This window comes from Corvus hawaiiensis, chromosome 16, assembly GCF_020740725.1.
Source record: "Corvus hawaiiensis isolate bCorHaw1 chromosome 16, bCorHaw1.pri.cur, whole genome shotgun sequence".
Taxonomy (NCBI): Eukaryota; Metazoa; Chordata; class Aves; order Passeriformes; family Corvidae; genus Corvus; species Corvus hawaiiensis.
The window spans coordinates 9,236,154-9,250,915 of record NC_063228.1 but is presented as its reverse complement, the minus strand read 5'-3'; the positions used below and the strand labels follow the sequence as shown (position 1 = coordinate 9,250,915).

The 14,762-nt window shown below is 34.8% G+C and overlaps 1 protein-coding gene across 6 annotated transcripts in view; it reads right to left on the bottom strand.

Annotated features, from left to right (window-relative positions):
- SNX29 (sorting nexin 29) overlaps positions 1–14,762 on the bottom strand; it is a 128,332-nt gene that overhangs the window by 80,123 nt on the left and 33,447 nt on the right. For all 6 annotated transcript variants that reach the window (XM_048320909.1, XM_048320904.1, XM_048320906.1 and 3 more), the window contains exons 14-18: positions 14,060–14,142; positions 11,042–11,148; positions 7,332–7,448; positions 6,488–6,543; positions 5,457–5,538 (exon numbers count right to left, since the gene is read on the bottom strand). In XM_048320909.1, coding sequence (XP_048176866.1) covers positions 5,457–5,538; positions 6,488–6,543; positions 7,332–7,448; positions 11,042–11,148; positions 14,060–14,142 — 445 coding nt within the window. The remainder of the gene's footprint in view (positions 1–5,456; positions 5,539–6,487; positions 6,544–7,331; positions 7,449–11,041; positions 11,149–14,059; positions 14,143–14,762) is intronic.

Sequence of the window (14,762 nt, the reverse complement as noted above, 5' to 3'; positions counted from 1 at the left end):
TTTCTACTCAGGTGCAAAATTAATTGTACTAGCAATCTGTCAGTGCTAATGAATGGCAAGACAGGAGTCAAGATCTAAACCTGAAGCAAAACAAACTTGAGCAAGTACAAAAAGAGAGGATGTGCTCTGAAGACATTTAGAATGAGCTTGCCATGCACGGAAGATAAACATTAGTTGGAAGGAAAGATATTTCATCATCATACCTAATATTTCCATTTTAGGTCTAAATTAGTCATTATTAGCATAACATTGCAAGGGCAAGTCATTTTTAGTTATACCATGACCTCCAAGTTTCTTGCACTGTGCTCTTACAGTAAGGGACATGGATTTCAACAGTTCAGAAAATTCCTTGGAGAATTATGAAATATATTTTATCCAGAACATTTAAATATGAACAAAAGGTATAGTGGTATTTTTTATTCCAAAATATCATTATCCAGGGATTTCCTTAGAAAGAAGTCACATCTTTGTGTTTGGATTGATTTTTCTTCAATTTAATTAGCTCAATTATTTTCTAGACCCACAAACTTTCAGTATTCACCTCAATTATACATTGTGGAGAAAACCACTGTCATGCAGTTGTTTTGAAATTGCAATGCAACAGTTTCAATCAATGCTCTAACTCGCATTTTGAAACAGTTAAAAATCTCTCCATTTCCTTAATGATTTGAAAGACTGTTATTGTACTCCCCTCTCAGTTGCCTTTCATGCAAGCTGAGAATTTCTAATATGCTCCTCCAGTGACAAAGATTTTTTTTCCTCATCCATATTATTTGCAGTTGATATATTTCTTTAGAGAGGAGTAGAACTGCACACAGATAAACCAGAGATTATACACAGCATAACAGCATTTTCTATTTGTTTATCCCTTTCCTAATTATTTGTAACAACTTGGTTTTTAGACCTCCTTAAATCCTTTTAAAAATTATGTCAGATTAGCTACTTTAAAATCTCTGGTATGCAAGCCAGAAGCTATTTACCAGTGACTTTTCAGCTCTTTCACCTTTGAATTCCTGGTGCACTGCATGTGGAGATTTATTCTTTATTTATTCAATAAGATCTGCTACTGGCATTTCATTTAAAACAGACAATCTGCTATTCTCCACAAGGAATAATCCAGAATGAGAACAACCCATAACAACTCCATGGTGAACAGAGATTATAAAATATGCATTTTTCTGTTACTATTTTATGTTCTGAGAAAACAAGTGAAAAAATATTTTTAATTGAACTCAGTAACTGCACTGAAGTGCACATCCAATTCTAAATATATTTTCCACTAAAATTTATACACCCTCTAATTGTTGAAACATCCACAGTTGAATGATACAGATCTACAGCTCTGTTAATTTTTAAGACAGTAACAGTGCTAAACTAGGGCACTGAATTATCTGCTGCTCACAACTGTCCCCTTGAACTCAACCATTCAAATTGAGCATAAAATTTGGCTACATTTCCAGAGCTTGTTTTTAAATCCTTAAGATTCATAACCAGTTAATTCTGCCAGTTTAACATTACTGCAAGAGTGCAGTGTAACTCTGCAAATACAGAGGTCTGATTGAAATTTCCACATCTAATAGGATTCATTATAAAATGCTGCTTGCTTTTGTAGTCCACAGCCTTATTTCTGAGCTTGTCCAGAATCCTTAATTCTTAACAAAAATTAAAGAAACTATTTGATGGTTCTAACTATGTGACAATTATGCTGGTGCTGGAAACTTTTCCTGCTATATTTACTGAAGAGCAACATCTGGGTTTTTTTAAGACTGAAAAATGCACTGATTTTGAACATCCGAAACAGATGTTAACATGACATAAAAATAAATGCTTTGAAATGTCCTTCAAAACAGCATTACAAATCTGTATTAAATTTAAAAAAATAAAATTATATTTTTAAAAGCAAGCACAATAACAAAACTCCTGCAGGAGTCTATGCTTATCCTGTCCAGGTCAGACCCTCCTGATACACAAATTAACTTGTCATTAATTTCTTTTCCTGGTTCAAGAAGCGCAAGTGCAAAATTTGCATTGATTTCGAAGAGGCACAGCAACCCATATTAATTTCTCCTAATTCTTACATTCTTCAGAAGCATTTATAAGTCCATGAAAACAGATGACAGATACTGTAGAACTGAGTTTTCCAAACTACTTAAGATGCTCTGCAATTCTTTCCACCCTCTTTTGGCTATTTCCAAGGCAAGTGATATGTACATAGTTTATTTTCTGCTATAAAATACCTATTTATAAGCAAAAAGGGACAGAAGAGGCACAACAATTCTAAAGTGTATCAACAATAATTGTGACATAGCAAGTCTCCCCTGGCATAGTCCTGCTCTCTCCTTCACGTGAAGTGCTCCAGAAACACACAATTCCAAATCAGCAAAGGTTAACAAGGTGGCTCACTAGAGGAGGGGAGAGAAGGACAATCTCTTTAGCTTTTTAATAATAGAAAATGCAGAAGAAATAAAGCCCTATCAGAAATACACTCACATGAACTGCATTTGGAATACCAACTGTCAAGGCTCATGCCCTTTTGTAGCACCTTCATTTAGTAGCAACATCTTACCCTGATAGTATCACACATATGATCTGATTTTCAGTCAGGTTAAGCACTTTAGGGCTGATTACCAATTAGCTTTAAGTACAGTCATAAGTATTTAGCATATCAAAAAATCATGCTTAACCAAATCAAAATTTCAAACTTTGCCTGTTCCAGCTGGCACACTTTACCTTTCTCCAAAGTTCATTTGATGTATTTTTCTCAGAATTAATCAGCACAACCAAGAGTCAGTTTTTACATCTGTTTACTCAAGTACTCCCAAGAGAAATGTGAACTCCTAAAGGTGTTGGTAATGATCTCACCCACACCAATATTCTGTAATATTGCTACTTTCCTTTAGATTGATATACCACAAGTCATTTCTCATGTAGCTGATACAAAGATTTATACATACATTTTAATTTTCTGCCACTGGAGAAATAAATGATAAGGCAGTAAAAATGATGTTTATTATGAATAAAAGGACTCTCAGAAATGAGCTTACTCATTTATCCTAATTGCACTCCCAGTCTGGGTCTGTTCAGGACATACTGGTAGCCTGGTAAATATCCTCTTCCACAATTTCAACATTGAATCGAATTCTCTGTAATCAGGAGCATGTGTTTTGGCAGAGATTTAATAAGATAAATGCACAGTGCTGTTACTGAAGCTATTCTGAAGTTTTCTAAATTAATGCTTTCCTGGTCGCTATAAAACATAAAATATATATTCAGCAAGCACATGACTATATAATTGATCAGAGATGTGGCACTCACTTCAAATGTTTCATCACAGTATTGTATATGTCTGTTTGGGAAAATGCTTCTCTTTCAGATGCACAGTGGAAGAAAACCAGTGACACTCCTGTTATTGAGACCAAAAACTGGCAGGAATGATATTCACAAATTCTTTAATAAGGAAAGATCTCAAGAGGTGCCATGATCAAAGTTTAACAAGAATTATAGAAGTTTTAGGCCACTTCTACAGGTAATTCTTGGTTGCTTTTTCTCTTAACTATTAAAAGACAAAGTTGGAAAAATTCTATGATATCCTGTGCTGTTCTGTAACTGAAGACAAACTAGTCTGAGTACACTCTGTTATACATAGTTATATTTAACTTTTCACATTAAAAAAAAATTGTGAATTGCAAGTGTGAAAAGATAATGAATGAAGCATATTCAGAAGAACTTGTACATTTTCCAAATACACAAATAAACAAAATTTTGCACACTATGAATGCCCAATATTATGACTTTATACTGTAGACATAAAAAACCTAATAAAATTCTCAAGATTGTCTTTTTGTAGATTCAGAATTTCCAATCTTTCAGAAATATTTTGCTTCCTTTTTTCCTGTTCTCAAGAGGCTTAGCCTTCAATAAAAGTTCTTTGTTTTCCATTAAAGACAAGCAACATCTACTCACATCAGCAGATTTTGGGTAAAGTTCTGAATCTCTTACAAATTGGGAAGCTTGGCTTATCTCAACATTTTTCCTTTTGAATGTTCAGAACACCTATAGCATATGTGAATTCTGCATACTTTGCAGGCTTTCACAACGACACTTGTACAGTGATGTTCAGTGAAACTGCATGACAAATATCGGACTCTTTAGTAATCTAATTTGATACCAAGTTACAAGTAAAATTAAAAATACATTAAATTCTCCAAAGAATTTACAGAATGGGTAAGGAAGGGACCACAGTGGGCCATCTGGTCCACTCTCCCTGCTCAAGCAGGATGAAAGACAACACAGAGCAACTTAGGAAAGAAGCAGTAGAAAGCAGAGCTCTTCTAGTGGTCATGGATCTGCAACATCATTAGAGTAACAGGTGGGGTGAGATATGGATGCTTTTAAGAATTTCTGTGATGGCAGACTTGTGTCTGGGTTTGCGAATGTGTAGCCAGTGACAGCAGAGTGGAGAAATATGTGAAAGCCAGGAAGACAGAAATAATTACACTTGTCAACAAGTTAGATTTCCACACACCTGTGCATCTCAGTTTGATTGATTATTCAGTGCTTTTGAACAAATTACTAACTGTTCCCATCCTGGTGGCTTTTCTTTCCATTACCTCAAGTCTTATTTTTCATTGTCTTTTACTGGCCGAAAGGTGGGTGTTTTCCTGTATTTTTCAACTATCTGCCAACACTTCATAAATGATTCAAAATTCTACAAAAAAAACATCACTCAGAGTGAGAGGAATGTTAACAAGCTTCAGCAATCTTGTTGAGAAGTACATGTGGCTGAAACAAAAGTGGAGAAATTTTGCAGCTGCTAACAATCCACAAATAAAGAAATACAAACAACCTGGGACAGCACATTAGAGAGTGTCTGAAGTCCACCCCGCCATTCTATCCATGGAGGGTGTCACTGCTCTGAAACCAAGAATCCAGGAATCAAGGAACTGTATAAAATTTCAGTGCTTCAACTACAAGCTGGGCTGGAGCACAAACCCCTAAATTCAGACCTGCCCAAGGCAGAACACAATGTGAACATGTTCAATAACACACAGTGAAGAACTGTTTCATTATTCAAGTTGTTTTCAAGTGAGCTACTACAGTAAACCACATCTGTCTGTCAAGCAACATTTCTGGTCATTGTTATCCCCAAAACTGAAGTAAAACATGTACATGCACATTGAAGAAGGCGTTACTCATTAATATTGAATTGTTGCACTCCCTGACCAATGGAGTCATCTTATTAGCATGCTTTTAAAGTATTAAACTACTAACAGTCAACCCTCAAAATATGCTCTCTGAATAATCAACACAATCCTATGGATGAATATATATGAAGTTACTGCTGCTGCTCATTAGCTGATCTCTAATGAAATTACATGAAGAGCTTTAAATTATTAAAATGTGCTACTTCAGTCAGAAACTTTCACACAAAATCCCTGTTAAGCTGTCTCACTTACCTGATAAACATGGAATGCATTGGCAGCTTTTCCACGCAGAAAGACTGAGGGAATCCAAACATTAATAAGAGCACGATTTGATCTGAGGAGGAGAGGGAAAAACTTAAAATAGGGAATCATATTTATGTATAAGAATTGCAAAGCAACTACATGCAATGATTTAGATAATGATCAAAGTGATCAACAAAGCAACATTTCAAATGAAAATCTGAAAGCAGAAAAATTGGAGTTCTGCCTGAACTTTTTATACGTGCAGGGACTAAAAATGGTCCCTAAAATTAACCCAGCTGAAACAATTCCTTCTGCAGGTTTTCTGGGTTTTGGGTTTATTTTCACAGCATGCATTTGACAACATTTGATTATACACATCAAGCAAAAATTATTCACTTCAACAAATTCAACATTTTCGGCCACAAACCTCAGCTAAAGTTCATTAACTAACAGAAGAGCACTGCACAATTATGCAGAAGGCATTGCCATCCACTCTTTGTCACCCAGCTCCAAATTTCTATGATTCAAACGCATCAGCTACATTTTCACCCTCCCCATCCACAAAAGCAGGATTCATTAGTTTGACTGCTAAAGGCAAAATTCCAAATCACAACAGTCTAGAATGATCTGGGGTGGGTTGTTTGTGGGGGTTTTGGGGTTTGGGGTTTTTTGTAAGCATTGATTAGGAGCTATTCTGTAAAAATGAGAAAGTCCATCACATGATGAACAGCAACCAGCACCCATCAAACCCAAAGCACTAAAACCAGTAACTTGTTGGTGCAGCAGAATACCAAGATCTAGGACACTTAAAAAGCACTCCAAGGGAATCTTCCTAAATCTAAACTCCTTGAGTTCAGCATTCTTAACTACACTGGGGCATGGTCTGTGCAGCTCTCCATACTTTTTAACAATGGAATACCACAGCTAAGAATGGAGTTATTGGAAATAATATAGGAAAAGCAAATTATTGAATCTGTTTGCTTATTCTCCTTTCTCATAAAGACAGTATGAAGAGAAAAATTGTGAATTATGAAACTTACATTTCAAAATCTGACAAACTCTGATCTTCAGATGTTTGACTCAGATCTCCAGGGACCTATATTTACAAAACAGAAATAATTTCCACACACTGGTTATTATGCTTTCAATTAAGAAAGCATAATATTATAAGGAAATTACAATTCAACATTCAATTTTATAAATGCCAATAACAACTATTACTGACGAACAATAAGAGAAAAACAAAATCCTGCAAATGGATTGTGAACGTATCACCTTTGTGAGTCCTTTATGTTAGAATTTGCTACAGTTTTGTAAAGAAACAAGTTGGGGTTTGTAAAAGGGTTTGAAAGATATAGAAAACCCAGGAAAGAACATCATTATTAGGCCTTTACAAGCAAAAGATGCTAAAACAAAGTACTTTGTGTGTATAAGCAACTTACAGGAAAATACAAAGCACATAGAACCTCTTTTACAACCAAATTCTATTAAGGGAAGGACACATGAGCATTTTATTTTAGCTGTGCTCTTACAAAACATTATATAAGTACAAAAGTTCATAAAAATGCCATGATGGACTAATGCCTGTAGAATCAAAGGAAGTAGCAGTTGCTAGAAAACTGGATTGCAAGAGCATTTAGAACTGAAGCAGCAATAGCTTTTTACCTTATTTTATAGCTAGAACAAACATCAAAGGATATCTTCTTTGCTTTAAAAGGAAAATGTAAAATGCAAAGCATAATCTACGATAGTTAGGAAAGGAACTGTGCAAAGCCAATTCTTCACAGGTCTGTTACTTCTTACAAGCTAATAGATATTTCATCATGAGTAAGGTTTGAGCCTATTCCAGAGGGATATTCTACAGTGCAATAGACAAATACTCACCGGCCCTCTCAGATCAATTAGTTCTTGTCTCATCTGGGACACCAGAGCTTCCTTGGCCATCAAAGCACGATGCAGCCTCTCATTGAATTCAATCAGCTCCCCATGCATTTCAGCCACCTGAAAACAAAGCCAAGGGATAATTATGTTCTGAATTGGAAAAAAAAAAAAAAAATCACACTATGTAATTTCTTAAATGTATATCAATTTCTTTTACCATACTCTCCAAGTACTGCTAATACATTAGTATGAACTGATCATTAAGAACAGACCTTGCTATGATTTTGACTCATGCCTTGAAATGCAGTTCTGATATCGAATTCAACAGGACAAAATACAACTTCATGTCAAATTTTATTCCTGTCAGTTGAGATCATATGACAACTGATTCTAATAAAACACTCATTAACTCCTGTTCTCAGTTTAATTCTTTGATGAATGCAGCACTCAACAGGTACAAACTAATCACAATATTTTGAACTGGGAATAATGCAAAATGCACAAACTGCATTAGACTTTGTCAATAATTCATAAGTGGTGTATTCTTCACTCTTAATTGGGATTTTAATAGGATTGGAGCTAGAAGTCAATCACTCCAGGCAAATCTGTGAGAGGTCAGAGGAGTCTAAATGCCAGAGTTAGGCTGTGGCACAGGTTGTTCTCAAAGGTAAACAGTGGCCTCTTTGGGCACCAAGTGTGGCTGTGATTGTGCTCTGCATTTTAAGTCAAGAGAGCATCAGGTGATACAGGATGTTCTGAGAGTGCCAGGGCTGGGGAATGACGAGAATGCAAAGTTCCAGCAGTCAGATGAACGCAGAGGGCACTGCTGGGCCCCTTCCAGTGGGCTGACCCAGCAGAAAGAACCTGTTCCTCAGTTCCAGCAACTCTTGGAATGCCTCCCTCCTCCTCATACCCCCCATCCAAAGGTAGAGAACAGCAGAGGCAACGGAGTAACAGCACGAAAGCACAGCTGAACAACATGAATTTCAATCCAGGCACCTCAACAGCACAGGGACTTGAACTACTGCCAAATCTCTTAAGAGTTCATAATTTCCCTTCTGGAAGCAGTTCATTACTATCTGTGAATTTCATTATTTCCTTCTCTTGAATTACTCTGCCTTCTCCCTCTTCCTCAGGGAAGTTCCCCCAAATAAAGCAGTTGAATTCAGTTTAATTTAGTGCCTGCTTTTAATTTTGTGCTTTGCTCTACACAAACCTGCATCCTTCACAGAATCAAAGCAAACAGAAAAAAACCAGCTTCAATTTGACAAGCCAGGATCTGACATCATTGATTATAAGTAAAAAATAAAAATAATTTTCTTGAGGTGAACTTCAAGTGTTCTTTTCCAATTTCTTTTTATATTAGAGGGAGTCCTTCAAATCCAGTAATTCATCACTGTAACACATATGCAAAAGAGCTAAACACCACCAACGATATACTAGAGCAAACAGTAATATAATACTATTAACTTCAGAGAAATTATTTTCCATACTAGCTTAACCACTAATTCCAATTTAAACTAGGTGATGTAACATTTAAGAATATCAGGTTAATATTAACAGGTCACTGTTAATTACACAGAGCGTGGGCTGGAAGGCAGAATTTCCTTGCATTTCAGGTACAGAGATACAGCACATAACTAGTTGCAAATTCACAGGGAAAAGCTGCAATACTGCTGTTGATTGGTTATCAAAAGCAATATAAAAATTTATGAATTGATACAAAGCTCAGTAGTTTACATATTTGAAATCATGTTTGATTTTTCAGTGCCTGTCTCTTAGAAGAACCAAATCCAGACTGATGTGACTATTTTCTCTCCCTCTAATTTGGATGTCCTTGAAATAACTTTCTACTTGGAGACTCGATTAAAATGTAAATTCAACAACTCTCTCAAAACACTACAAGTAATGCAAAAATTTATAAGTGTCCCTAGCAAAGTTAAATAATAAAAAGGAAATTTAACAGCAAATAAAACAGCAAAGCACTTGTTATGTATTATCAAAAGGACAACCGGCAGATATCACTTATTAGCAACTAAGTTACTTCAATATTTTTTCTTGCCAAAGAAAAATGCATTACCATCACAGCAAACCAAAAGGAGCGATGAATAACAATATTAAGTTCCTTTAATTTTTCCTGCATCAAAGTCTGCTAAAACAATGAAGTCTCCTCATAATTATACCCTTTCAGTTACATTTTGTGTCATTTGTTCCTTTACTCAATCCACAACGAAGCTTAAGCAATAAATTTCCCTACTGGGACTTCAATCATCTTCACAGTTGTTTTTCTCCATAACAATATGCTTGAAGCAAAAAAATAAAGTATAAATAAGCTAAGTTTCCCTTGGACAGAGGATCATTTAAATTTGTTCCTTCCTATACAAGAAAACAGTTTAAAGAACACAAACCCAAATAAAAGTCAAGTGAGGCTAACACTTGAGGCTCCACTCTAAGAGAACTCTAAACACCTGCTGTCAAAAGAAAACCTAAGGGCCTGAGACCACTGCAGTTCCACTGCCCAGCACGACCACCTTTGAGAGCAGTCTCCAGAGAAACGACAAAGAAAATATCACTTCATGTTTCACAGCAAAGGACCAAGCCAAAAAGGCTTCTCCTGTGGCGACATCCAGAGCTGTGTCACCCCTGACTCTGCCACAAACTCAGAAGCATCAGCAACAAACTCCTGAGCATGCAGAACAAACTTGGTACAACTAAGGAGACTTTTAAAGCTGAGGGAGATTTTAGGTGTGTTCTTATTTAAGATAATCTTTTGATAGGTACAGAACAGAGGAAAGGAGTCAGAAGAACTCAACTAAAGGTAAGTGTCAGGGAGAGCATTAGTTTTACATGGCCCTATGAGAAAAGGATAACCAAGTATGAATGTTTTAGAAGAACTGTATTAAGCACTTTGATCCATGACCTGCATTTTTAGTCATCTTCATGTTAATCAGTTAATGTGGATATCAAATTTCAGGGTATTTTGGGCAAGGGAAAGACATATAGAATTGTTTTACTTTCTATAAAAATGTTCTTTTAATATTTAATAGGAGATATGGGTATTAGATATTAAATTTCATTACTTTTGTCTTGAAAATAATTTGTATGTAAATTTAGGATGAAACCCTAATCTATCTTTTTTTCTCCTTTAATGAATTTTACATTAATCTTAAAAGTAAATCTTGCCTTAGGAACTTTTTCTAACGTGGCCATATCAACAGAAGTAGTAGCTTCTATCACACATTTCCTTACTGCAGTATTCAATAACCGATACAAAAATGAAACACGGTTTGCAATCAGAAACCAGCACGAAAGCATAGAAAAAGCTACACAATTCACTATGCCCTTCTTTTAAATAAAGCTCAACTGCCAACACAGCCATACCTGTAATTATGCACTGTAATTTACACAAAGCCTCAAACCTAGTGTCTCTGATTCTTTCAACTTCACCACCATCAGTTATAACCTTAAGAAACTTGCTTATTTATTAAAACCTTCATTTTAATATCAGCATATAAAAGTATACCCCCGTTAGGAAAAGTACTTTTAAATATCTGAGGCTTTTCATTTTTGAAGAAAAAAAATTCGGATTTATCTTTTACATTCCGGGAGGGGGATGGGGGGGAGGGGAAACCAACCAAGCAAAGAAACTATTTAAGCTTCAAACCTTGTTTTACAATTATGATTCCATAAAATCTGTGCAGTACAAACTTTACCTCAATCAATTTCCTTTCGTAAGAGCTGGCCAGTTCCTCATTGTTTTCTACTTGCTTTTGCTCTGGAATTGTAAATTCACCATCAGTGCTCCAAATGTTTGGCAGAACTATAACAAAGAGATACCTCAAATTAAAATATTAAATTCCATAAACATCCAAGACATTCTGTTTAGAAACAATAGCTCTATAAGAAACAGTTATTAAAATATCGAAACAGACCATAACATTAAACAATATTACAAGTACTAAAATACAGATTCTGCAGGGACCTTTTTTTGTAAGAAATATTTAGACTGGAATCTTAGCAGAAAAAAACGTAAACTAAAAGCATTTGGCTGTTCTGTGACTACAGCTGTCTAATATATGTATGTAGTACCTGCAATTCCTGCCCAAAGTCTTTTAAAATTAAGCTTATGCTTCTCTTTTAAGCCTTTTTGTTACTGGGCTTCCAAAATATCATTTTGTATTACTTACATAGACTGCTTACATATCATAGAAATTACAGAAAATAGGGCTGAGAATGAACATTCCATACTTCATCCAGTATTTCATGATTTTGCATCAAGCAGAATCAGCTGGAGTTATTCCATTCCTGAGAGTTAATTGTCTAATTTATTCCTAGAAACTTCCAAGAAGGGAGATATCATGCTTCCCTGCACAACCTATTTAAAGTTAAATATTCTTCTCACAAAGGTTTTCCTGATAGTTAATCAAACTCCCTTCACCTGCCATGTCAGCCCATTACTTCTTTTATCTGTAGTGAATGAAAACTACAGTTTACTCTATTCCTGTTCCCAGCTATCATTTATGTATTTGAAGATCACTTTAAGGCCTATTCTAAGTAAATCTCCTCCAAGTTACACAAAATCTAATTCAACTTTTCCTCATAGCTCATGAATTTCTAAGAAAACAAGCTAACACATAAAAGTAAAGCACTAATAAAAGAGAAGTTGAACAAATGCTTTCACCATTCTTCAAAATCTGAACTATATACACAGCAACTCTAAGGTAGATAGGAGAGACCATAATTTATCTGACTAAATATTCTTGAGCCTGGGAACTGATTCTTGCTTTCAGGAAAAATTTAGAAGTTTATTATTAAGTGAATTTGAAAGCTATTTTAAGATCTTTTTCTTATAAATGTTGCTTCAAGTTCTTCAGCCAGACTTCTAAGATCAGCATTTTTATATAAATATTCTATCTAAGCAGGTTTGAAAAATGGTACAGAGCCAACTCCTGCTGATGGCTGAAAAATCAAGATGCTCATTTATTAAATATTTAAATACCAATATCCAACTGCTCAGGCTACAGCAGTGATCACTCATTTTGAAAGCTGATAGTTCTGACTTTTGGGTAATTTATTTATAATCACATTTGCTGAGTGGGGTTTTTCGGCCTTTTTAAGTCACCACAAAGCAAAGTATCAAGCTGAGTTTCATTTATTATTTTAGGAAACTATTTAAAAGCCATACTCAATAGCATTTGATCTGATTATTGTAGCAAACATATAGAGCCTTCATTATTTATAGTGATAAAAATAACAGCAGAAGCCCAATTTATTCTCTTTCAAAATAGTCACAGAAAATCTGTGTTCTAAAATCTACAATGCATTTAAGACTTTTGTTTTCATGCCATTCAGAAGATTAATTATCATTAAAATCACTCATTATGTATACAAACCAGGGGTGCAATAGTTTATATAAATCTGGTAAAAGAAACACTCTTTTTGTTTCACTCCTTCTTTGCAGCTACTTCTCAGGGATTATTTACATGCTTATGTACTTTGAGTTAGAGGCCCCAGTACTACTAAAATTTCACCTAAATTTTCAAATGGCAGCTGAGGAAAAAAATTTAGTTTTATAAAAATACAACATGTGAAGTTAGAATGTAAGAAAAAATTATTACAAATATTGCATGTAGCTGAAATTTATTCTGGTCACTAGTGATAAATATTATAGAAAATTACTGTGCATTGATTAAATATCCTTCCAACATAAAGCATACATGTGCTCATTTTTAGAAATGTTGGTAGTGTTCCATCCCCCTTTTTCATCTATAAAATCTGACCATCCTACTCAGTTTCTATTCTTATCACTCACTAATCTGCATAATTTTAACATGGTGGAATATAGCTAGCCTAGGAATATTTTTTTTTCTTTTCCTATAATTATACTCATCATGGAAACTGTCACTACCTAATGAAGGATAATTTCTGCTATTATAGGAAGCTTAAGCCATGGTTTTCGTGAATAATTCTTAATATGAATCACTACACTCCAGCAAAGTCGGAAGTAAAAACATGTGTTCTCACTAACAAATACCCTTGTAGGGATGAATGAAGCTTTGAAATTCCAGATAAGGACAGTGACTAGACCCTAAGAGCAGTAGTATTCATTCATACAGCCATTTTTATGACCAAAATATTCACAATTAAAAAAATTAGACAGATGGTGCCAATTTCTGAAAACCCCTCTCAGCTCTCTAAACACTTTCTGTAACCAGTGGAAATGCAGGTCCCACCAGGAAAGGATTCAGAATCAAGACATCAATTCATCCCCTCATGGATACTTCTAGCACAGACCACAGAAGACAAACAGGTAAAAGTGCTGATAACTTCACTCATTTTCTTTCAGATATAAAATCTGCTCATTACTACTCAGTACAGAGTCTATTTCAAACAGTCTGCAAATACTGATCTCCAAAACAACAGTATAATCTAGAGATACTAAATTTATTTTTATATTCCAATATCACATGAATTCACAGATTTTTATTTAAGCTAAATTTTCATCTGGCAGCTTTTTCTGGAAAATTTCTTATTGAATAAAGTAAGACCACCTCATCTACCAGAAAACACTCTGTAAAAATAGTACAAAAATGTACATCAGTATTTTTCTCAAAAGGAAAATATATCAAATATGTTATTTTCACTATTGAGAGATATTACTCCCTCAAAGGCAGCATACAGAAAAATAAACCCTGTGCATGGATTCTTCCCCTGCTTAATTTTATCCTTACCTTCCACTGTTTGACCTTCTCTTCTGAGCATCTGGACAGCTCCTACGTACTTCTTAAGTTGCACTTTTAGCACCTCATTTTCTCTATTGATAAAAAAACCAGAATAAATAAATATTATTGTTTTCTCAAAATAGATGAAAAGTTCTTTTCAATGGAAACAAACAGACTGTTATAGTGAGCTTTACCTAAGTTGTGTCACCACGATGCAAGGAAAAAAAAAAAAACTTACACATTAAATATTAAATCAACAGCAGAGTACCAGGAAAATTGGTTTTCCAGGACCACATAAACACATCAGTGAAACAGATTATCTCATAATCAAAAACTTTCCATTAATTGTTTAATTTAAATTTTCTATAATATGCTATATTGATGGCAAACAAACATCTAAATCAACAATCAACTAAAACATAAGGATAGGATACTACATAAGGAAATTCAGAAAGACCAATGTAAAATGAGATCATTATTTTAGTAGTTTGCAACTGTCTAATTTCAAGCAAGTAATAATTCAGCTCTAGAAACAGGCTTCATCATTGTAAGAAAATGCCAGCACTTCAGCAACAACATTCAAGGCAAAATTTTTCCACAAACCATTCCTAAATGAAAACCATAAGACAAGAAATTTAGGTAATCCCTTCAGCTGTCATATTTCAGTGCCTGTGCCCATATCATTTCTCTTTGGAGTGTACAAGTATTCAAA